The sequence below is a fragment of the Sabethes cyaneus genome, chromosome 2 (genome assembly GCF_943734655.1).
Source record: "Sabethes cyaneus chromosome 2, idSabCyanKW18_F2, whole genome shotgun sequence".
In the NCBI taxonomy this organism is placed as follows: Eukaryota; Metazoa; Arthropoda; class Insecta; order Diptera; family Culicidae; genus Sabethes; species Sabethes cyaneus.
Window position 1 is genome coordinate 36,234,334 of NC_071354.1, and position 26,041 is coordinate 36,260,374.

General features: G+C 40.9%; 2 protein-coding genes across 2 annotated transcripts in view; one reads left to right on the forward strand and one right to left on the reverse strand.

The window, feature by feature from the left end:
- Positions 1–2,767, forward strand: part of LOC128735283 (protein stum) — a 55,738-nt gene extending 52,971 nt beyond the window's left edge. Inside the window, exons 6-11 of the mRNA XM_053829774.1 lie at positions 1,307–1,664; positions 1,725–1,945; positions 2,009–2,123; positions 2,175–2,273; positions 2,332–2,554; positions 2,622–2,767. Coding sequence (XP_053685749.1) covers positions 1,307–1,664; positions 1,725–1,945; positions 2,009–2,123; positions 2,175–2,273; positions 2,332–2,554; positions 2,622–2,767 — 1,162 coding nt within the window. The remainder of the gene's footprint in view (positions 1–1,306; positions 1,665–1,724; positions 1,946–2,008; positions 2,124–2,174; positions 2,274–2,331; positions 2,555–2,621) is intronic.
- A 14,844-nt stretch (positions 2,768–17,611) lies between these two features.
- Positions 17,612–26,041, reverse strand: part of LOC128737036 (EH domain-binding protein 1) — a 47,249-nt gene continuing 38,819 nt past the window's right edge. The window contains exons 9-12 of the mRNA XM_053831582.1: positions 19,433–19,529; positions 19,166–19,354; positions 18,933–19,087; positions 17,612–18,873 (exon numbers count right to left, since the gene is read on the reverse strand). Of these exons, the coding sequence (XP_053687557.1) occupies positions 19,006–19,087; positions 19,166–19,354; positions 19,433–19,529 (368 nt within the window). The 3' untranslated portion in view covers positions 17,612–18,873; positions 18,933–19,005. The remainder of the gene's footprint in view (positions 18,874–18,932; positions 19,088–19,165; positions 19,355–19,432; positions 19,530–26,041) is intronic.

Here is a 26,041-nt window from a genome sequence, read left to right on the forward strand (position 1 = left end):
AAAATTAGGAAAACTGAGGGGTTTGTTATTGTGTAGCTCAATATCTTTTTTCCCTTAAGGGATAAAAAGCTTTTTCCTTCACCAAATACTCTTTAAATAACGTCCTCTACCACTTTAGCTTAGAGACTGGACCTAAAATAAAAAAGTTAATTTCTCTATATATTGACCCACCTCATTACTGCAATTTTTTTTATCTAACAAAAAATACATTAAAAACCAAGAAACTTTTGCGAAGACACTAATGCGGAAAACTTAATAGTTTCGCCGCAAAAGCTGATGTCCGCCTATTTTTGAAGCCGTCCCAGTGTGTGGCGTACCGAAATCGTTCTACGTGAAGATCTAAGAAAGCCGCATATTTTTACAAGGTTAATAAATTGCTGTAAACATCAACCTACGTCCTAATCTGTCGGGTGGGGTTAGAAACTTTTGACCTACCTACTTTGATGAAATTAAAATTGGGATTGGGAAAACTGCAACATTTCTATGATGCCTATCAATTATATGTAGGTCAGTTACTCTAGTAATCCGCAAATGTCACCACACAATCCAGCAAGTTAGTTCTATTCTCAGAACCAAAACTTTCTTTCCACGGCATTATTTACACATTCGGATAGAGAAGCCACTTTGCATGAAGCATGATATGACCTCATTTACGGTAGGTTAGGCGAAATTTATACCTCCATATCAGTTGCGGGTAACATGTCTACTTCCGTGGTCGCTCCCTACTGGTGCTTGGCTAAACGACACTGCGGTCATTTTTCAGCCGCTCCCCGAACCGGACGACACAGAGTTTTCTTCATGTACCTAGCTGCCCTTCTAGTAGGACATTCGTCAGGTGCCGTTCGGCTACGGAACGAGTAGTTTGCGTGACAATGACTATCGTTTTTTAACTTGGAATTCAAGTGAAATTTTTCTCCATTCTTGTACCTATGCTTTGCGAACTTCGATTGTGTTGCTGAGTTTCGTTTTACCTTTCTGCGGTTCGAAGATAGTGAAATCCCATGGTAGTTTATTCATTAATCTTTTCTGCTTTGTTAATGATGATTAATTGTTGTTTTGTTCGTCGTATGTGAAACGGTGACTTTCACGTTTGGGCAACGTGACCGTCAAAAAATGAGGTCATCAACCCTGCAAGCAATTTGGCCACTTTGCCTCTCGGCAAAGTCGACACAACCTGGTAGTACCCTTTCACGGTACCCGACGCTAGCGTGTCAAATCTGCGATAAACTTTTCACTCCGTGATTAATCACCAGTTACTCATTCACAATCCTTTTCCTTTTTTCGTTCTCGCCCTCGGCCTGCCCAGTGACGAATTCAACGAGACTGGAAAATCGAAATGTTGTGCCTGCTGCGCGCCTTGTTGGACCAAGACGTGCCTTCCGTTTAAGCGTTGCTTCGGTTGTAGTTCCTGCTGCGGCAAGGGAAAGCCGGCTGGGCCAGGAAACGGGCAGCAACAGCAGCAGAAGCAGTCCAAGCCGAACAAGGCGGACCCGAAGCAGCAGAAAGCTTCCTCGTGCTGGCAGCGATTGAACTGCTGTCGGAGTTGCCGTCGCTCGAAAACATCGCCGGCGGAAGCGCAACCGGCGGCCACACCGAAGAAATCCTGCTGGCAGTCGCTGAGTTGCTGCGCCGGTTGCCGGCGGAACAAATCCCGCGAGTTGGTGGTGAGTTTCTTCAAATGTAGTGACAATTTAGGACCGTATGATTATTTTCGTGAATTTCAGCCTCGATCTTCAATCGACAGCGAACCGGAAGAAAAGTGCGCGCGATGTCGATCCTGCTGGAGGAAGCTACTGTGCTGTAGTCGTTACCGGAAGGATCAAAACCAAAGGCAAAAAATGCAGTCCGAGCCGGTCGAGATGGAAACGGTCAAGTGCTGCTTCTGTTTCAAGCGAACGCGACCCAAGCTGAAACCGAAGCCGGAAAAGAAGAAAGTTAAATCGAGGTGCGATAAGCCGTTAACCGTTTGAATTATCGACCTAATGTGGTAATGTTTTTGCTTTTCTAGCTTCAACTGCATGAGTTGCTGCATAATGTGCTGTCCGAAGAAGGGTGATAATAATAGTCGGAGGACCAGTAACTTCAGCAAAAAGCAGAGCATTGCTCCAACCATACCTCCGGAGGTAAGGTTAAATAACTCTGAATCGGTTTCGTTGTTAATCCTCTATTTTTAGGATCTACGACCGAAAATCGACATGTCGCTGGTAGAACACTCCTCGATGATGCGTGGTGCGATCCCGGTGCTGCCGATCTGTTTGGCCTATTTTTGTTTGGTAAGTGCCTGAAGCTAAATATTCAATTTAAACTCACACCCTCTTTTCGTTGTTGCAGATTCTCAACGTTGTGATACCCGGCTCGGGAACGATCCTGTCCGGTGGGTTCTGCTTGTGCATCGGAAAGCCGCGCTTCTCCCAGCACGATTCCATCAAGGGCCGCATCGGTTCCTTTATCATCAACTGCATCGTGGGAGTGTCGCAGTGTTTCACCATCATTTTCTGCGTGGTCGGCTGGGGATGGGCCATCTGGTGGGGCACTATCATGATCCGACTAGCCAGTAAGTTCGATTAAAAAAGACGTGTCAAAAAAATGGATTAACCAAGCAGAGGGGTTTTTGCTTTCAGAACAACATCAAAAGATCCTGGAGATGGAAGCAGAGCAGGACGAGGGCGAAGAGCAGACGACGCTGTCCCAGCGAACGGGTGCTTCCAATCCACCGGTTGCCATGGTATCGCAGAGCAACCGACGGGACGTCGAAACAGGACGATAGGCTGGCCGCGTTCTTTGACTAACACTTTGTTCACAGCAAACAACAACAACACTAGTAAATCTACCGCAAACTAACAGTGAGCTCCACTTTCCGGCACAGAGTAGTACCAGTTCCACTAAAACTGCTAGTAAACCTACTACGAACTACGACAAAACGTGGTGGCAATTCCATAGGCATTCTAGCGGCGTTTTTAAAACCGAGAACCTTTTTCTAGTCACCGTTTTTGCAGACAGCAGATTGGTCGTAACGTCGCGTCATCGAAATCCCTGTACGGAAGCAGAGCTTCGAGTCGTTTTTACTATGTACTCCTTTCTGAACCTATATACTATCTATACCTGTTGAAAAAATAATCCGACCGATGAGAGAAACCGAAAGCATTGCAAGGGGAAAATAAAGTTATGTCTTTTCACATTTTACGTATTAAGAATGGTTACCGCTTTTGTAGAAGCATGTCCGAAAAGCTTTATCTCAATATGTCCGCGCAATAAAGATTGACTTGAGTGTAGCTTTAGATTCTCATAGAATTGATAAAATCTGTGTCGTTTGAAAGATAGTTATGTTTGCTTACTGAGAATTCATGTTGGATGACTTCAACTGCATTTTCATCGACATCCACAATATACATCCAAATCAATGCGATTTTCATGTTCCTATTTTGGCCGTCACATGCATTAGACCAGCTCAGGTCCACTTGCTCAAAGTGTTGTTCCTTTACTGTTTTGAGTTCAGAAGCATCCTGTGCGTCGCCGTTTTTCACCGTTCAATAGAGCTTCAATTTGAATTTACAAATTATCACATACTTTACATGTATCCTTTTTGAGATTCTGGAATTTAAGACAGTAATGTTTATAAATATTAAATATCTGGTAGGTCGCCTCTTCGGCAGTGGCTTTTGTATGAAGAAAATGAACTTTTACCATATTGATATCGGTGATTGCGTTTGCGGGACGATACTTTCCTTTCATATCCGAGATAAATTTTGAAGAGCAGCATTTTGCAGAGATCTGTGAATCCGTGTACTGCTGCCAATGTATAAAAACAGGTTTGAATGACAACAAATATTAAATAACATAATTAAAAACATACCTTATACGTCACATACGTCAACGTCGATCGCATTCAAACATTCAAACCGACAATTGCAATCGAATTTATCAAATGTTTTCGCCGGAACAATGTGACCTAAAGTGTTCACGTACTTCCTCCTAAATTCCTCTTCTTCTTCTTCTTCTTCTTTCTTTGGTTCTCTTTCCACAAGTCAGGCTCAGCATTGTTTCGTTTCTTGGGACGCTCAGAAGGACCAAATTCCATGACCACCGAATCAACCTCCGACTCTATAATTTTATGTACCGTGAACGTACCATATTCTGCGCAGTTAAAACATTTTTGTGATTCTTCCGCTATACTAGGGTATCCTAGATTTAAATTAACAACGTGGATAGCAGCAACGTGTAGTGCTACGGTCTATAATATCTGGTAAAAAATATGGGAATTATAGGTCGACCAACAATTGAGTATTTTTTTCGTTTTGTAAACTTATCCACGGTGCCTAATTCTGCGCACTTTCTTGCCCATGTTCCTAATTCTGCGCACCCAAAAAGTGAAAATAAATACTCTTGCCATGCTTTTTATGTCTTTATACGCTGAAAGCACACAAAAAAATCCGGCATTAGCCATTACCATAAATAAATCCATGATTCGGCCTTCTTGTGCTGTCCGGGTGGCAAAGGAATATTGTTATCATTTTGATTGCCTCATTTTAATATTTTATTCTTGATAACGTGAAGGGCGAATTGATTCGGGTTTTCTGCATACTGAACATTACACTGTAGACTAATACTAAAAATTGTGTTTTTATATAGAAACCACTTCCCCACTCTCTGACAGCCCCATGAGGTTGGACATTAACAAAAAAATAGAACACATGGTTTCATGAATTGGCGCTCGTAGATTCGGACCCCGAGACACAGCACAGGATGCCAATCAATGCAAGATTCTACTTGAATTTTCATGTCTCTATACCTCAGCCATTTGGGCGAGGTTGCGTATTTTTTCGCGATTTCTTCGTAGGATACATTACTGCGCAGAATTTGGAACATGAATAAAAAATCTCTGCCTAAATCTGCGCATTATTGCATCGCATTTTTCTAAGGAAAGCAATGCATGCAATCACTCTTTTTGTCTAAAACATGACTAAAACTAATTATTCTTTCTAATTATGCTGGGTAATTTGATCATTGCAAAGAATTTCGATCATAAATTTGTTAATTTTCTAGAAGGACAATCTTAGCTTTGGTGCTAACGACGATGTTTTCTGCCATATAAAATACTTTCAGTTTCACGTTAAATTATTTCGCTCTCAAATATTATGGCCCGTTAGTGAATAATGGCGTAATATTCAACAGACATTTATAAAAAAAATTACGCAATGATCATAGTTATGCACAATGTTGAAAAATACTCATATAAAGAAAAATGCGCAAAATTAGGGGCTGTCACGGTACGTTTACCAAATACATTACAATTCACGATGCTTCCGTTATTCTGTAAGCTCCAAATTCGCCAATTCTCGAAAATCTTGTACGTTTTCTTCTTCGGTAGAACCGAATTCTTCAATAAGATCATTGATTTTGAAGTCCGAGTCGCTGCTATAGTTTGAAAGTATTTTTAGTTTTTTTATTGTGACTTATATAGAATTTTGTACCGTTCTGATTCAAACTTCGAACACTTAAGCTATGCTGAAACTTTCTTTAAAGAAAAATATTCGAAAACTTCTTTATTCTACTCCCATAAATGGTTTAATAGCATGACAATTTAATTATTTTCGTGTTAAAATTTTAAAAATGAGGATAAAATGTGAATTTACATTGAAAACACTAAAAAACTGCTGTTCGGTTTTGATTCACACTTCGAACACTTTCATGGTCGACATTCAAAGCTCGAATATTTCAGTCTCAGACATCGAACACTTGTATTACTTTGAAAAGTATTAATGTTTTTAGTGTCATTCAACTTAAATAAGTGAAATTTCATCCTTTTTCTAAGCACTGTCTTTTTAAATCCACCTAACAGTATGATTTAAATATTCCACACAATAATTAATTTCAATCCGTACTTCTGCAGTCATTTCCCAAGTAACAATCCAATAGCAAATTGGTCTTATTCATTTCTTATAGTAGTTTTATCAGAGCACTTCAAAGTCTGTTAGGTTTTATAATGCTTCTCCTCAAGTGAATTTTATCTTATTTGACTAACATTTCTGAAGTATGACTGAAGGAGACTTGAAGAATCACCCATAAAACTAAATTATCAATAAGTGTAATTTACCTTATAAGGGGTTTTAAAGGATACTTCATTTTTGCAAAACGGCACTCCTTAAAACTTAACAATAGTTTTGACAAAAACTTATGACATTCTTCTGCAAGATTCATTTATCTTAACAATACTGCCATAAAACTATCTTAAAATCGTATATTCTTGAAAGAGAAATTATACTCTTGAATAAGAACATTGTAACGTAAACAACTAATCTGTCAAAATGGGCGTCTGAACCTGGAGAAAATTGAAGAATATAGATCTTTTAAACGAAAATAAGCGAAAATATGTGTAATATTTTGAAAACTCTTTGATATGAACAATCAGCGAAATCACAAAACTGAACTGTGGAAGGACAGTGCCGGTAATGATGCATTTGCCAGAGGCGGTGTGGGTTTCCTCTAGAGCTTTTAGTATTTTTTTAAACTAAATATAGAGTTCATAAATCAGATGTCTTTGTATGGAAAATGTTTGGAGGCACTGAAGCAGTTGAAGCATAATTTTTAAAAACAGTTGTACCGATTGTAAATTAAACGCTTGGAACCGTCATGCAGTCCAAACAGCACAACCAACACGTTACGTCGATACTTCGTTGATGTTTTCTTGCAAAAACTTGGTGCCCTCAAGTAATTCAAACAATTCTTATTCAAGCGCAACTTATCTTCTTCAAGAATACAATAAGTATTGATGAACTTATCGCGCTCTTGGAAAAATTTTCTTTGTCTTGTGCAAGAAATGTTAGTCTAATAAGCGCTTTCGGGTTGATTTGGATAAAACCATTGAAAAAATGGCGAACAGGGCTATTTTGATTACTTTTGAAATAGTAGTCAATTGCATATGGGCGCTTATAAATATGGTATTATGCAATACCATTAGTGATCTTATCTTTTTAAATAAATGTTTAGACATATAAAAGCCTTTTGGCCACAATTAGTTAAAAATTTAGTAGCTATCAACTTCTTCATGAAATCATTAATTTTTTTTATTAATTTAATTTTTCAGTAATCTAGCAAAAATAACTGGCGCGTTAAAATTTTCTAACTTTCATGTCACAAAACATCGACAAACCGAGCGTGGTATGAAAAATTTCTCATTTATGAGCAACAAAGCAGCTGCTTTTGTCACCATTTTTATTTTCAATTTTCATTTATACCCATTTCGAAATAGCAATATCTGTGAATACTTATAGCTTATAGCTCTTGGTCAATTTAAAACATTTAAGGCTGTGAAAAGTGTATGATGTCTTGCAAGTGTTCTTTGAAGAGACAACCATAAAATCATCAACACTTGTGGCGGTTTTCTTTTTGTTTCAAGCGACTCTTGGAAGTCATTATAAATAGATATCGAGAAGAATTACAAGTTTTAAAAGGATCTTTGGAAATTTTCTTGAGAACCTTCTTTAGTGTGGGCCTCCGTCGCCTTATAAGGGTTTTATGACTGTTTTATCGCAGTTTTGTAGAATTACAAGTTTTGAGATCGGTTTTAAGCAGCAAATGCTGGAAACCTCTTCAAGTGCACCTTAAAATTGAAATTATTACTTGGGATTGCTAATATTTTCAATCTCTATGTACCACATCAAAAGCATGTTAACTTTGTACAGCTTTACAATGCAGATAATTCATGTTCCCGAAGGAAAATCCGGAAAAACCGGATATTAAAACGTTTATCTAATCTAATATCTTTGAAATAATGCATGAAATATTGTATTTTAACTATGCTTTAGTACGTATATATCTTGCACTCATCTAATAATCGCGAAGTGGGAAGGTAAAAGTTCTAAAATTGGTAAAATAATGCAAACGAAAAAACAGCTACTTTTGCACCAAACGCTAAGAGTATACGAACGAAGTTAAAATCTGAGTTCTCACTTTTTTCCAGCGCCTGCTGATTTCTTACAAGGAGTCCTACAGTTCAATGTCATACCTCACCGGATAGAGGACATTCTAACGAATGTCCAATAAGCATAATATTTTATAATATTAGCTATACTAACGAGTATTGTATTCTGAAGTGTTCGAAGTTTGAGTCTGTTCTAAGTTTGAATCAGAACGGTACTTCATATGAGGGAATAAATTTGTTTTTGTGAAGAACGAACATTGCACGTTTGCAATGCCAAAGCCGGTCATCGTTACAGTCACCATGGTTATATACACTTGGTCCACTCTGACTGCATACTTTGATGGCTTTTCGTCATTGATTCAAAGTAAATTTATGCCATAAAGGTGCGAGCGTTGAAAGAATCTGGGCAATTTTTTGGTAACCTGAGGAATGCGACATGTTGCAGGTTGTTGCTCAATGTTGCTTTTGTCGCTACCTGAACATTTCTCGTCTAGGCCCTATTAGTGCAAATGACAAATTCTCTTCATGTCTCCTCTCTTACGCTTATCACGGCTACATGAAAGCAGTTCAATCCAATTTTTCTTAACGGTTGGACACACAAAGAGAAACTTTCATTTGCAGTAATGACCTAGGCCAGATTTGTGGTACGTTGCCATATAGTTGCTCGGAAACATCAGGCAACAGTTTGGAACAAGTTGCATGTTGCCGATCTAAACGCACTTTAAGCTATGAGTTTTGCAACATTTTTGAAATATAATTACAGTAAAATGTAGCTAAGAAAATTCTTGATTCCTTGCTGCCTCCATTAACCCATTTTTTCAGTTTTGCGACTTGGCTCGGTCTGACTTAACACTGACCAAATGATCAATTAAAGCAGTGGTGCCCAGGCATAGGCAAGGTGCGGGCCAAATGAGATCGCCCCATCGCGGGCCGCAAATTCCTCTGGCCGTTCCTGCGCATAACAAAAAGCAAAATATGCGGCAATAAAAATCATTTTCTGAGAATTACCACAAGATTTAAACCGGAAATCATTCGGAACTACAAAATGCACGAGGCATTACGGCTGATTTGAGTGACCCCTGTGTCATCAAAAAAGTTACTCATAAGTGCACCATTTCTCAAATCAGTCCGCGGGCCGCACAAAACATCTTGAAGGGCCGCAGTTTGGCCATCACTGAATTAAAGTGAATCTCTTACTCACTTCATTTACTTTACTTTTTCGATGACAATCTGTTTATCGAATCCGTGCCGAATTCAGGAGCCGTCTCAACGCTTGACAGTCTTGGGCTGCCGCTCTCCAATCGCCCCTAGCACCCGCTGCCCCACGGGTAAGTCATCGGCCTCTATCGTGTTCTCTGCTGAATATTGTTTTAGCTGTTCGCTCATCCGGCATCCTTGCTAGGTGTCTAGCCCATCGCAGGGTGCTGCGTTTTAGCCACCACGCAATATCGCCTGTAAGCCGCCCAGTTAGCTTCGGGGTACAATGCTGGCCTAACAAGCCAGTCGTCGTATGTTCGAATCTCAGCTGGGAGATGCTGCTATAGAGTCACTAGGATCGTTGCACTAGCCCCGTAATTGTCCTGTACTCTAACAGTCGGCTGCAAAGTCGATAAAGAAGGGTCAAATTCTCAACAGGACGTTTATACCTCCTTCACACTCCTCACTCCTCCGCCACACTCCTTTTGATATGGTGCCAAGAAATGATCGTAAGATTTTACGCGCGAGCCACCACCAAGAGATCGTCGATCGCTGTCATTCAATGTCCACGCTTCGCGGCCGTAGAGTTCCACCGGGAGAATCAGCGTCTTATAGAGCGCGAGTTTTGTGCAGAATTACAGGCCATGGGACGCCTGGGATGCCACGTAAAATTCTGTGTTTTTGCTGGAAAAATATTTGTGCAAAAATCTGTCCATTGCAAAATAATGAGAGTGAAAGAGATGGAGAGTCATTTTGCTGACTGTTTCCGGCTCTTTCACTATCATTGTAAAAGCTCCTCGGCTGGCTACGTAATCCACAGAAAGCGCTGTTGGCAGCTCTTATGCGGCTTTTAACTTCACGGCTCACATCCTTGTTACATGTCACTAACATACCAAGGTAAACAAATTCGTCGATCACTTCAAAAGTATCTCCATCCATCACCACCGCAGTTCCAAAACCCGAAGGGTTACCACGCTTCCTACCAGCCACCATATACTTTGTTTGGAAGAATTTAAGCCCTATCTCCGCAACGTGTACGCTTCTTGCACAGCTCTACTACGGTTAACACCGACGATATCGATATCGTCCGCAAACCCTAGGAGCATGTGCGATTTCGTGAAGATGGTACTGTTTCTTTACACGTTTGCCCTTCGAATAGCACCTTGTAATGCAATATTGAACAGCAAATTCGACGGTCCGTTACTCTGCTTCAAACCATCTAATTAGGCTGACCAGACGTCCCGGAGTACTAAACGTCCCGGAAAGTATCACGCATTGATTAATTTTTTAATCGAAACAGTTTCTAAGGATGAAACATAGGAAATTATGTTACATTGCATGAAAAAACCTACTGCTGACACCGCTTGTCAGCTGTTGCACACCTTCCCCAGTCACGGCCCCGGCCAGCAGGCACCTCGAACTCGTCATCTGGCCAATGTCGCTGGCGACTGTTCTCTTCATCTTCAGCTTTCGCTTCATTAACCCCCCGTATTTCAATACTGGACAAACTCGGGGATAATTTGGTGCACTCAGCTCTTTTGAGATGAACTGAAGTCCATTGTCCATTGTAGCATGCATGCTGACTGTGGCAGGCTATCATGGGACTTAATGAAGGGCAAAACCCGCCTGGTGAGGCATCTACCCTGTGTATCTCTACCATTATTCTAATCCCTGGTACAATAATACAATTCGAAAAGCTATGGTTGATCGAGATTTAGCATATCGAACATGGAAAATTTCTCGAGACGATAGTGACCACGTTCTTTTCAAAAGGCTCCGCAATAGAGTAACCTTTTTAAAACGCAAGGCCAAAGAGCAATACTTAGATTCACACCTCCATTCGCGTTTGCCGCCTAAAGAATTATGGAAAAGGTTGAAAAATGCAGGCATCCAGGATTACAAAGCGCATACTACCATTCCATTTTCCGCTGATGAAATTAATGACAGCTTTGGTAGTCATTTTTCCAATTCGTCTGATATTTACTGCCCAACTGAAACATCTCAGAATTCATTTAATTTTCAGCGTATCAGTGAAATAGATGTGTTGAGTGCAATGTACCATATGAAATCCAATGCTGTCGGCCCCGATGAATTGCCTTCCAAATTCTTAAAATCCATTTGCCCCTTGGTAACTAAGCCTATTACACACATTTTTAACAGCATCATTAACACAGGGAATTTCCCACACCAGTGGAAAAATTCTAAAGTAATTCCCATTAAAAAGAAAACTAACTCGAGTTCCTTACAAGATCTCCGACCAATCAGCATTCTGTGTGCACTATCAAAAATTCTTGAAAATATCTTGAAGATTCAAATCAGCGACCACGTCCGACGTTACAATTTCCTATCTCAATTCCAATCAGGTTATCGGGCCAAATACAGTACAAAGACTGTTATGCTTAAGGTCCTAGATGATGTTGCTATTGCTATTGATGGCGGCAGGCCAGTTGTATTGATTTTGCTAGATTTCTCCAAGGCTTTTGACACGATCTCTCACAATATTTTATGCACGAAGCTCCAAGCTAATTTCAATTTCTCAAACCATGCATCAAGTCTTATTCATTCATACCTTACCGGAAGAAGTCAAAAGGTTTTTAACGACGGTTCGTATTCCAGAGATATCTGTATAACATCGGGAGTGCCTCAAGGATCTATATTAGGACCACTATTATTTTCAATGTACGTTAATGACCTTCCTGATACACTAAGGTTCTGTACAGTACACCTTTTTGCTGATGATGTGCAGCTATACTTCAGTTGTGAGGGCATGTCCTCTTGCGACGTGGCGGCCAAAGTAAACTTCGACCTTACCAGGGTCAAAGAGTGGTGCGCTACCAACAGACTATCTCTGAATATATAAAAAAATAACGCTTTATTCATTACTAGAAATACGTGTCATATTAGTCAAAAACCTATATTGAAACTTAACGATGTAAAAATTAATTTTGTCGATAGTGCTAATAGTCTTGGATTTACCATCCAAAGTAATTTGGAATGGGATAAATACCTATTTAAACAATGTGGCAAAATACATGCTGCTTTACGATCCCTGCATAAAACCGCTATGAATTGCAGCTCCATTATAAAATTGAAACTTTTTAAAAGCTTAATCCTTCCGTACTTTGCTGCTTGTGACTTTCTACTCTCGGAGGCATCTGCGTTAATTTTATCTAAATTGAGAGTAGCTTTAAATATGTGCGCTCGTTTTGTTTTTGGCCTCAGTCGACTCTCTAGTGTGTCCCACTTACATAAACTGTTAATTGGATGTCCTTTCGAAAACTATGGGCGTATGAGATGCTGTTTATTTTTACACAAGCTAATTGATAACAAGGAACCAGGCTATTTACTCAACAAACTTCAGCCTTTCAGGAGTACTCGAAGCCGCAAATTCGTTCTACGTCGCCATAACACCTCAAAATACAGTGATACCTTTTTCGTCAGAGGTGTATCCTATTGGAACTGTTTGCCAAATGACTTAACTTTGGAAATATCTCATACCGCATTTAAGAGGAAATGTATTGAGCACTTCAATCAATGAGCTTTATGATTAATGTTAAAAAACGTACAGTAGATTTTTTTTAATAGTTTACGTGACACTCATTCTACCTTTTACACGATGTGACATTACAAGACACTGTCTTAAGTTATGAATAATAAAGACCAATAATTATAATAATAATAATATCTCCGAATTCCTATCCGTCACAAAGCACTGGTTTTCACACGGATGCCAATGAAACAGATCCCTTGCCAAGTCATGACCTTTTATCATGTACCCATCCCCAAAACCTATCTCGAATCTGCTACAAACCGTACCGTGAGTCAGAGCACCCCGGGATTTAGCTGAAATCGACCTTCTCTAAAGCCTCTCTCTCGCGTTTCGTCACCATCCGGCCACACAGCCCACGAAACCGCATTCTAGCCTTTCCTTATTGTTTGAGGTTTCTGTTTAACTCCCCATTTGCTCGTTAACACTTGTAGCCATTCCGAGTCGGATTCGCCGTAGTCAGTATTCAGTTTTTTCGCCAAAGCGCTCAACCGCAGTTGACGATCAAGAGTTCTAGTCCAACGTCTGGCCTGCACCTTGCGGACAGCCCTGAGAGTTTCCTTGCAGCACCCAATTACTCACACCACAGCTCTTTTACGATAATCTGTCAGTCCCGCCAGCTCACGAGCCGACGCTGATGGATTCTGCAGGTGACCGCACACAAATTCTTTCATTTCTCCCCTGCACGATGAATATCTCCAAACGACGTTACCTTTATACTGCAAAAAAATATACCGAGCAGAACCGTTTACAAATAACACAACGCTACCAAAAGCTAGCATCTATGACCACTGGGAGCGCCGCTATCGCCAAAATGAAGCGCCCAATTTCTAAATGACCCCATCTTTACTGCCGAATCGATTTAGCAAATAAGCCATTTACTATGGCCCGCATTCATCCAAAAAAATCTGGTGTCACTTGAATCTTATGTTACAAACGAGTCCGATGTCGCACCCGCATTCCTGATTGGATTTGAGCTATCAAGGGTAGCACGTATCAGCCTAATCAGTTTTGTTGGAAAACCATGTTCAAGCATAATCTGCCACAGCTCGTTTCGTTTAACTGAATCGTACGCCGCCTTAAAGTCTATAAGCCCGGATTCCCGGAATTTATCGAGGATCTGTCGCAAGGTGAACATTTGGTCCGTCGTGGTGCGTCCCGCTCGTAAACCACACTGGTACTCGCCAACAAAGGTTTCCTGCAACGGCCTGTCTGAGAAATAGAATGCAGGAGAAAATTTTGTATGCAGAATTGAGGACAGTAATGCCTCGGTAATTGCTGTATTCGAGTCGATGCCCGTTTTCTAAATAGACCGTGCTAATCCGTATGTGATTCCTCCTTAGTCCATAATTTTAGTATAACCTGATCAATTGCACAATACAGCCGTTCGCTCCCGACTTTCAAAAGTTCGGCGGGTATGCCGTCCTTTCCAGCTGCTTTGCCGTTTTTCAGCTCTCTCGCCGCTTCTCTAATCTCGTTCAGAGTTGGTGGATCCACAGCTGGTCCATCATCCTCAATCGTTAGCCTATTTCTGTTAACCGCTATAAGCTACTTGTTCACCGATCTGCTCATTAGTCTTCCGAGAGTACTCTGCAGCAACTTCTTCCGCTGATAACCGCCGAAGGTTCAGTCGTATCTTCCTCGTTGGCTTCGATTTGAATACTTTGGAAAACTGAGCGCGGATCTTACTTACTACGAGATAGTAGTCCGAGTCGACGTTTGATCACCGGATGAATCGCACGTCTGCGACATCAGAAAAGTGGCGGTCATCAACCAGAACGTGGTCGATCTAAGAGCAGGCCTCTCCATTAGGGCGTTTCCAGGCGTGCTTCCGAATGTTCCATCATGCGAAATGGGTTGGGTACTACAGATAACCATTCCTCTGGCTGCAGCGAAGTAATTTAGCCTCAGGCCATTGTCGTTTGCGATAGGATGGAGGCTTTCTCTACCGATAACGGGACGAAAGAACTCTTCACGTCCGACCTGTGCATTTGTATCCCCGATGACTATCTTTATGTCATGTCTGTCGTTCTCCGCATGAACAAATTGCTTGTCAAATCAAGAGTTTGCTGCAAACTTCTAGTTTTGTGGGTTCTTTGGAAAATCAAACTTATCCTTGGCAGTGAAATACTGGTACCCCCGGAATCTGGTTGGAGTCCGCTTTTACGTAGGTGTCGTCGTCCACAACGAAGCAATGAGGTTTCGTCAGCTTTTGATTGTATAACATTCGGGGACGGCTTTTCGCGACTGTATTATGTTTTTCGTCACGGTCTAGGGCCTTGCAAACCTAGAATGTTCTAAATTCAGCTAGAATTTTTGCCTTCTGCACGAAGCTTTTGCTTAAATTCAGTTTTTTGCCACACCGGAGAAGTTTGGTTTCTGGTAGAAGGCCCCAACTACGCGCTTGTGACTTTTAACACTATACAGATAACTTTTTTCCCCGCATCGTGACTTACGATCGACAGTCAGACGTTCCTCAAATCTTTTTATGACACGAGAAACGTAGAAATCGGAATTCACTACTTTTGGTGAATGGTACGATGCGATAGATAAAAAAAAATCACACAGTGTAAACAATGCACTTTGAACTATCTCTATGCAAAATTTCAATAAATTTTACTCAACGGTTCAAAAGTTAAAGCAATTTGAATGTGGTCCAATTTTACCGTGGACACCCTTTAACCCTTTATAAGGCCGTGGCAACTACGCGTGGAATTAACACAAACTTTAGCGAAACACAATGTTAACATTCGGTAGAACCCATTTATATTCTTTTTGATGAGAAAATTGCTGAAAAACTTGAAAAAATTGGTGGCAATATAGTTGCCACTGCCTGTTTAGAGCAAAACATTGGTGGCAACATAGTTGCCGCTGCCTGTCTGGTGTAAAACGTTGGTGGCAATATTTTTGCCAACCTCTCGCAGGATCACTTTTAAGAAACTGATCAAGATCTACCATTTAAATCTACAACTATACGAAGTATTCATTAACATTTAGCTTTTTTTGCTGGAAAAATTGCTGGAAAACTTGAAAAAATTGGTGGCAATATAGTTGCCACTGCCCGTCTAGCGCAAAACGTTGGTGGCAATATGTTTGCCGCTGCCCGTTAAGCCCAAAAAACATGTTCTCGAATATTGGTTCTAAGTTTTTGGATAAATCCACATAATCTATCACAAAACGCCGTAAACTGAATATTACCATCCAAAAAGTTTCCAATTTAATGGTTTTTCTACGAATTTAAACCAAATTTACTGTTGACACTCAAAAACCAAGATTTGTTTTCATAAAAGTGGTTCGTAAATTACCATTTTTACAAATTCAGTGATTTAAAAACATTGAGAATGTTGCCAAAGGCTATCAGAACATATTGAGTACATAATATGCTAAAACGATATTGTTAGAAAAGCAAAAACAATGTTTTTCGTTGGTGGCAATATAGTTGCCACTGCCTTATAAAGGGTTAAAGACGGTTGAAATACATCAAGATTTTTTTTTTCAAGTGAGCTAAAATAGATTTCCCTTCCCATTAGATAGGCAGCCAAAGATTTGTCCCGTACTAAACGTAATTTAAAGCAAATAAACTGACGATCGAAGCCCAATGATTTGATCGATAAAAGTCATCAATAGAACATGGAGGCGATTGTAAATCGATGTGGGAATTTCCTGTTTAGCAGGTCTGGCGAAGGTTTTTTCATGTGTCCGGGTTCAGGAGTTTTATCTGTAGTTTTTGCTTTTTGTGAGCTTTTCTACTGGAGAGACTGACTCCGAAATCAGCCAAGGACACTCTCCAATCGTTTTTATGGTCAGTTCGAGGTGGGAAACTGGACTCGGCCAGTAATGACAATACCCCGTCCCCTTTACTGTTTGCGCGCAAGCTCAAAACCTGTTGTATTCAAGTGCCAGATCCGCACTTAGGCAAAGTTTTCTGTTGGCCTGTTCGCCATGCGGAGTATAGTGCAACGTGTTTAAATCTGCCAATTTGCTTCTCTTACCTCTCCCTGCGAGGATCTCAGGCTGAGCAACCGATAATTTTGGTGGACAGTTTATCCTTTGGAGAGCTTAATATCGGGTAGTGATCAAGCGGACCAGTTACAAATGTGCACTGGCATTGTCCTTTGTTCACTCTGTGGTCTGTATTGACATTGTTCCAATATCTTGATAACTTGGGACTGCTTTACATCCGGCAGCATTCTAATCATACTAAAATTACCTGTGCAATAGCTTGCCACTAGGAATGATGGTACCTACCTAGTTCCATTAATTTTCAATCACGTTTTACATTTTCATTTGGACTCCAAAAGTTTCTCACTCAAAAATCTCTTTTCCACGTCAAATATCTTTTTTTTTGTAATTCACTCTGTTGATATTCCCAAAATACATTCGCAAGCACAACTCAGGCATGATCGACCTCCTGAATAATTTCAACTTCATCCAATGATATATTCCAGCCATTTAGGGTTTTGAGGATGACGACACAGAATGTGAATAAGACCGTTCTACGGCCGCAAATTGTAACAACCTACCTCTTTAAAAACACAGTTAAGCTGACCAAAAATATAGCACTGTAAATTGAAAGTTGAAGAAAGTCTTTAACAAAAATGCGGCAGAGTTTGTTGACAGCAAGAAAATTTTGCTTGGCTTCCGAATGTGCAGTTTACTTCGATCTGTCAATATTGAATCAATGGAAGCGCATTATCTTTTGTAAATACGAGCGTATTTACTCGACACTATGCGCCTCCACTAAAAATTATGCGTTCGCATGGTTCTACTTTACAAAATATGGAGGAGATCGTGATAAATCATACAATTAGAATTAGCAAAATTAGGACGGTAATTCACCCATGCGACTGAAAAGTCAATACTATTGGAGAGCAAATGGCAATGATACTATCCTTACGTACGTCTTTACCCGTTCAATAGTACATGTTCGTAACGTGTATGTATTTTTCTCCATATGAATCCCTAGAATAGTCATAATGCATGTCTCGTTTAATCATCCGAATCGGGGAGGGTCAGAGAAATGTATACAATAAATTAAAATTGCAATCAACACTCATCTGGTATAGTGGCAAGTGTTTCAGCAACTCCTGCGCGCTTTCTATGTATGAAAAGAAAAGACCATTATTGCGTATGTGATCTCTCTATAGCTTTTCATGCGTCGTATGTTGGTTTTGTTAATTAAATTAATAATACTAGCTTTACAATTAGTTTAGTTGCTTTATCTACAATACACTCGAATGACTAGAATATTTTTATTTGTATTCGTTTTTGTTTGTTCTTGAATTTTTTTTTCTCTCTTCTGATAGTTTGGGAGCGTTACCAAACGAAAGCTCACACATCCTGGTACAAATTGTTTGTTTCAGGATGCAACCCCGCAAGGTTTGCTATCAAGTAGTTTAAAAATAGAGTACAATCTTACTTACATAGTAAAAGGTAGCATATAAAAATAAATGTGTTTTGGATATATTAATCATTATCACGAATAATCACCATTTTAAAACGAAAGCGATTTGTTCATATCAAACTGGTTTCTTGCCATTGCTACGATCACACGATAACAGTCCGGTGTTCGCAAGGTTTTCTACCCACCTAGAACTGCCTATTTATAGACATAAGTTGATCAAAAGTTCTACTCAACCTACTTGATTTGAAAGTTGAAGCGATGCAACTTAAAACTTATTCACTGTGAAATTGTGCTCCTGACTTGTAGGGAGCTTTCGTCGCGGATGTTTTATTATCTTGGAGCGTTTTTCTTTTTTTGGTTTTCGCATTATAAGCAAGCCTAACAAATATATACAACCCAACCCAACCTATAGAGCGCTAAAAATTAGTGTGATGATGAAATCTCCACCGAAGCCCAAGCAAGCTCAGCCAATTAAACAAAAAAAAGGAACATCTAGGAAGTCCGCTCTACTGCAGGAAATCAAAGTTCTCGGACGGAATTGATCAATTGTGTGTGACGAATTCAAAGCCTGACACGAAGACTTCAAAAACCTAACCGAATCTGCAGCGCTCGGACCTAGACGATGGTTTAGAGCTTTCCTTTTTTTTTAACGATTAATAAGAGGCCCCAAGAATTACCAACTAAGACGACACAGTGGATTCCTGTATGTGTTGCTAGTTTCGTTTTTTTGCGGTTTAATGTCCCGCAAACTGCTACTATTTACAAATGATTCACGTGAAATATTAGAAGACGAAATTCGATTTGCTGAAAGCACAAAATTCTCAATAATTTGAAACCTGTTACGAACGACTTCTTTCAATTACCTGTAGTTTCTAGTCCAAACTTGTTTGAGTATTCAAAATATGCTACTTTCCTTAGCTGACTTCCGATCCGACTCTATTGAATCACACATTTTTCATCCTTGTGATTGATATCCACCGTTTCCAGCTTCCGTTCGATTTCATCGTCATCCTCAATGCTGTTTTTTAGTTAGAAGAGAAAAAATAAAATAATTTTAGTCAATTGCAACGCATTTTTTCACTAATTTTTCACTTACGCCTGCTCCTGGCTGTGCAGATTCTGAACCAGTTCGTTGCGTTTATCCACGATGGCTACCAGTTCGGCCAGCAGAAGGGCTTCCTTTTCGCGCTGTTCCTCCGTTTTGCGCCAGTCCTCGATCGAAAGAGCTGCTCGCAGTTCCAGATTCAGCATGTCGTACTTTTTCTCAAGATCATTCTCTTGTTCACTGGAAAATTTGAAAAAAAGTTGAACCAACGTGAGTTGAAAGAAATTTTAGTTGAAATAATTTTGGGGCGGTACTTACAGTAGATTCAGCTGCATCTGACGCCTTAGCAGAGCGTTCTTCTTATTGACCAGGGTGAACCACTGGGACATTAGTTGATCTTCAGTTTCGCTTACGTCTGAAAAAAAAATTAGTGATGTAAATAATGGTGAGCTTTTCAAAGCATTTAAGTATTCGTCTTCGAGATAAAGGAAAGGTTTTGACCAGCGCTGTATTCCATCACGAGACAGGACGTGACCGGAAAAGAGCGTACCCAAGATAAGAGTACTGCGATAACCTGTTTTACCCTTTATAAGTTACTAGCTGCCCGATCTTAGTCGGATCTCTTTGTTTCTCAGCCACTTGTTTGTACATCTGTTATTGTAACGAAAACTCTCAAAGCCGTTTTTCTTCATTTGAATTAGTCTACTCGTTGTCAGCTCCCCTTTTGTTGCCTCCTAGTCATTTGTAAATCTGTCTTCTTTTTGACAATCCCTATGAGCGAGACGAAGTTACGTTTTTAAACGGACCTCTTATCAATTACCACACCATTCCCCTCTTTCAGCCATCATCTCTAGTCGACCTTTTGCATCTCCCTGCGCTGATTTATTAATGTCAAAAAACATGTGTCTCAAGTTTGATGAAGAACCGTCCAGACGTTCCGGAGTTATGGTGGAACATATATTCATACTCACGTTCCTCGCCCCTCCTCTAGCCCCTACCGTTAAATATTAATATTAGAGGGAGGGCGTGCCTATAAGCACTCCATCGTTGACATTGCTGGTGTAGGTTCAAACAACACCCTCTGTCATGCCATACCGCCGCACCCGTCACCTGGGACCTGGCCCACTCGCCCCTTTATCTGACCCTAGCTAAGATATGCCAGGCCCTGTCGTTGCACCCGTTCTAGCCGTTGCAACTCCGTCATGACGTCCGTCACCGCCTTATTGACGGCGCCCCACGCGCGCTGCTCCGCGCACATTCTTTGCACGATATTGTCGGCGTTGGTGTCTACTCCATCCGTCTACTCCGCAAGCGTCTTACGGCGAGTGCCCTCGAAACGTGGACAGTGAAACATCGCGTGTTTCGGAGTTTGATCGGCTGCAGTACTGGGGCAACTATGCAGTGCAAGCATCGCAGTTTGGTGCACCCATTCGCGAAGTGGTCTTCCTCTCCACAGCGTCTACACAGCTAAGATCGATCGAGGGCTATGCACTTCCCCGCCCTATAGCCGACGGCTTCACGAGCTGCTTGGTCATGAAACACACACGGACCAACCTGCCCTAATTTTGCCAAACGCCGACATATTGTTGGCGATTGCTTCTGGCACATTAATGGTTGTCTGAGGGCACCACCTCAGCTTTGAGCTAGTTCTTCAGAGTATTTTGCAGGTCAACTGCCGTCGTAACCTCTCTGAAGATTTTACACTCAACGAGAGTACGATGCGACAGACCCTTGCCCTGACCCACCTCATCCAGAGACTTTTCAACCAGTTCATTGTACTTCGAGCTCTGGATCGCCGGGTGCTTTTTGAGTTCGAAGAGCATTTCCCGGGGCCTCTTCCGCCTGCTTGTTGCCACTTTACTACCATCGCCGCTTTGCGCTTGGCTAGTGATGTGCACGCCCGACTTGGCGTGGCCATAGCCTTAGCGGCAGCGGCAAGGGCTTCGCCACTCTCGAAGCATTTCAGCAGCTCCTGCCACTCTGCCTCGGCAGTTATGACGGTAGAGCGGAGGCTCACCACTAGCTTTTTAATGTCGAGGTGGACATTCGACCGCGAGTTGATGAACGAGTACAACTCGTCCACCAACCTTTTTGCTTTCTCCAGTATGCTACTAGCTGGAGGAAGCACTGCTCCCGCATCAAGAGGATTCGCAACTTTCTCGATCTACAGCAACCTCGGTTTATTTAATATTAAGGTATATGGGCTTCGCCCGTCATCTAATGCAGAATCTATGCCTATAAAAATGGATTTCTGTCTGTCTGTCTGTCGGGATGTTCCTTATAGAATCGAAAACTACTGAACCAATCGGCGTGAAAAATTGTATGTAGAGGTTCTTGGGGCCAGGGAAGTTTCTAATGATGGTTAGAGACCCCAACCCCCACTAAGAGGGGGGGGCTCCCATACAAATGAAACACAAATTTCTGCATAACTCGAGAACTAATCAAGAAAATGGAACAAAATTTGGCATGTGGGTGTTTTTGGAGACAAGAATTTTGTATATAATGAATTGAGACCGCTCTCCTCTTTAAAAGGGAAATTATGACCCCTCTCGCCTTTAAGAGGGGGGCTTCCATACAAATAAAATACAAATTTTCTCATAACTCGAAAACTAATCAAGCAAATGGAATCAAATTTGGCATGTGAAGGTTTTTGGAGGCAAGAATTTTTCCTATGAGAAACTAGGACCTCTCCCCACTTTCGGAGGGGGGGGGGGTCCAATACAAATGAAATACAAATTTCCTCATAAGTCGAGAACTAATTAAACAAATGGAACCATGTTTGGCATGTGGGTGTTTTTGGAGGCATGAAATTTTTCTTTGATGAAGGACCCCTTATTTTTATAGGAGGGGGGCTCCCATACAAATGAAATACAAGTTTCCTCATAACTCCAGAACTCAACTACACAACTCAAGCAAATGGAACCAAATTGTTATCATGTGGGTGGTTTTATAGGCAATTTTTTTCTATGGTTAATGGAGACCCCTCCCCTCTTTAGAAGGGGAATTATATCCCCTCCCCCTTCAATAGTCGGGGGGGGGGGCTCCTAAACAAATGAAATACAAATATCCTCATAACTAGAGAACTAATTGAGCAAATGGAACCAAATTTGGCATGTGGGGGGTTTTGGAGGCAGGAATTTATTTTATGATGGTTTGAGACCCCTCACCCCTGTGGTAGGGGGATAAGGACTCTCATACAAACAAAACAGAAATTTTTGCGTAACTCAAAAACTAATCGAACTCGAAAAATTTTAGACTCTGTCATAAAACATTAGTCAATAACAAGACCACCAAAAACTATCAATAGTATTACATTAGATAATTCAGAGCGAGTCGGCCACAGGCCGCGAGTGTTGCCGGTGACCTGCCGTCGGAAGCGCCGGCGGCAGCCCCCCGTAGAGATCACCTCTATCTAGATTTATTTATTTTCCTAGATCTACTGACGTCTTTTACTTTCCTTCAGTTGGGTCACCCCTGCGAAATGGTACTTTCTATGAAAAGATATTCCGTGAAATGGTACATCCCGCGTAAGGTTTTACGCGAAACGGTATTCTGCGAAATTCTATATTGCGCGTTATGGTCAACCGAGAATTGATGTTCCGCAAAATGGTATTCGGCAAAATGGTTTGTAATTATGGCGACTATTTAAATGCGCCTTATTTTAGAGTTGTTTTCTACTTTACTGTTTGGAAAATTTGTATATTAAAACATCCATGAACTCCCCAGAAACTTGCAAAACTGAAGATTGTGACAAAGGTCATCCGAGATTCACGATTTATGTACAACACAGTTTAATTTGTGGCAATACGAAGTTCGTCGGGTCAGCTAGTCTATACCTATAAAGAAGGATTTCTGTCTGTCTGTCTGTCTGTCTGTCTGTCCGTATGTTCCTTATAGAATCGAAAACTACTGAACCAATCGGCATGAAAATATGCATGTAGAGGTTTTTTGGGGCCAGGAAAGGTTTTAGTGATGGTTAGAAACCCCAACCCCCACTAAGAGGGGGGGGCTCCCATACAAATGAAACACAAATTTCTGTATAACTCGACAACTAATCAAGCAAATAGAACAAAATTTGGCATGTGGGTGCTTTCGGTGACAAGAATTTATTCTATGGTAAATTGAGACCCCTCCCCTCTTTATAAGGGGAATTATAACTCCTCTCCTCTTTAAAAGGGGGGGCTTCCATACAAATTTCCTCATAACTCGAGAACTAATCAAGCAAATGGAACAAAATTTGGCATGTGAAAGTTTTCGAGGGCAAAAATATTTTCTATGGAGAATAAGGACCCCTCCCCACTTTAAGAGGGGGGGCTCCTATACAAACGAAATACAAATTTCCTCATAACTCGAGAACTAATCAAGCAAATGGAACCAAATTTGGCACGTGGGTGTGTTTGGAGACAAAAAATTTTTCTATGATGAATTGGGACCCCTACCCACTTTAGGAGGGGGGGCTCCTATACAAATGAAATTCAAATTTCCTCATAACTCGAGAACTAATCAAGCAAATAGAACCAAATTTGGCATGTGGAGGTTTCTGGAGGCAAAAATATTTTCTATGGTGAATTAGGACTCCTCCCAACTTTAAGAGGGGGTGCTTCTACACAAATGAAATACAAATTTCCTCATAGTTCGAGAACTAATCAAGCAAATGGAACCATATTTGGCATGTGGGTGTTTTTGGAGGCAACCATTTTTTCTATGATGAATTAGGACCCCTTAATTTTTTAAGAGGGGGGGCTCTCATACAAACGAAATACAAATTTCCTCATAACTCTAGAACTAATCAAGCAAATGGAACCAAATTTGGCATGTGGGAGTTTTAGATGGCAGAAATTTTTTCTATGGTGAATTACGACCCCTTCCCCTTTTAAGAGGGGAGCTCCCATACAAATGAAATTCAAATTTCCTTATAACTTGAGAACTAATCAAGCAAATGGAACCAAATTTGGCATGTGGGAGGTTTTGGAGTCTTGAATTTATTTTACGATAGTTAGAGACCTCTCACCCCTGTGGTAGGGGGATATGGACTCTCATACAAATAAAACAGAAATTTTTGCGAAACTCAAAAACAAATCAAACTCGAGAAATTCGAGACTCTTCCATAAAACATTAGTCAATACAAGACCACAAAACTATCTATAGTAACACTAGATCATTCAGGACGAGACGGTCGCGAGTGTTGCCGGTGACCCGCCGTCGGATGCGCAGCCCACTGGGGGGCTTGCAAAACTCGAGATTGTGATAAAGATCATCCGAGATTCATGATTTATGTACAACACAGGTTAATTAGTGGCAATACGAAGTTTGTCGGGTCAGCTAGTAAATATATAAAATATAATACTAAATACAAAATAATATAAAATGCAAAGGTTTTAGTGTACATGTAATTGATCTCTCAGAAATAGCAGAAAGTTTTTCCTTAATAGCCGACATATTTAAGTATAGTACATTTCTGAAATTTTTCATTAGCTGCATAAAGCGATAGGCTGGTTCATTGCGCGCGTAGTTAGCTCGACGGTGGTCTAGAGTGAAGGGCCTTGGTCTCCTCAGAACTATTGTACTCTGTTTAGCAGTTATCCTGGATTTCAAATAATCGCTGTCGTATCGTCCTCTCTGCAAATTGAGAAAAAAGCTAACGTCCACAATCTGGTACCTATTTTCCAGAGTATCCATTTCCAGCAGATAGCACAAGTCTTTATATTCCGAAAGATTTCCTCTCTATCCTAAATTTCTCACGGCGAATTTAACGATTTTCTTGTGTACCGTTTCCAATTTGTTCATGTATGTTGCATATATTGGCCTCCACACCACGCTTGCGAATTCCAATTTTGATTCCAATTGTACCAGGCTCACATATATAGATTTCATTGTACACGGGTAATCCAGTTCTATTGCGAATCGTCTTTCTACAGCAAATAGTGCAAGACACTCGGAAACCAACTAGCGTATTCACGCGATCATTGAAAGTCAACCCTGCGTCTAGATTGACTCCTAAGTCCTTAACCCTGCTTATTCGTTTGATGCTTTTTTCATCCAAGCTATAGTCGAATATTAACTTGCATGCTGAACAGAAACACCCAAAAGTTTGCACGTCTCTTTAAAGCTTTAAGCAATCTTCCTGCTTTCTCACAGGATAAAACAGCTTCACATTATCAGCGTAAATTAATACGAGGGCATTATCAATTGCGGTAGGTAGTTCATTCATCTGTAGGATGAATAGAAGTGGTCCCAAATGATTGCCTTGCGAAACTCCTGATGTTACATCGTAAAGTTCTGAGTTTGTACCATCTACAGTAACATATTGCTTTCTTCCGGTCAAGTACCCATGAATCCATGTTATCAACGGGCCACCAATGCCGGCACGTGCCACGGCGCGTAACATCTCTAGAATTCCAACAACGTCGAAGGCTTTCGCCATATCTGTGTACACACAAACAACTTGATACCCCATTTTCATCCATTCTATGACACGCGTTGTGAACTCACACAAGTTTGTTACCACTGACCGGCGCTTGAAGAATCCATATTGTGCTGATGATATCCAATTTTCCACTGCTGAATACAACTGGTTATAAACAAACGCTTCAAACAGCTTCGGGATGGCGGATAATAGAGCTACTCCTCTATAATTTTCTGCTCTTATTTTGGACCCCTTTTTATGAATAGGTTTTAGCCGTGAGATTTTCCACGAGTTAGGTTGCTTTCTACTACCGCTGTCACCTGGCTTTTTGGTGGAACCAGCAACGGCAGCCACCTGCAATCTAACCGGCGTGTTAGGCTTCGGTGGAGTCGACTTCTTGGGCAGCGCCTCGATTTTCGGAGGGCTTCCCTTCTTAGGCAGTGTGGCCGATTTCGGTGAGATTCCCTTTTTAGGCTGCGCACCCGATACCGGAGGGCTTCCCTTCTTGCCTAGTGGCGAAC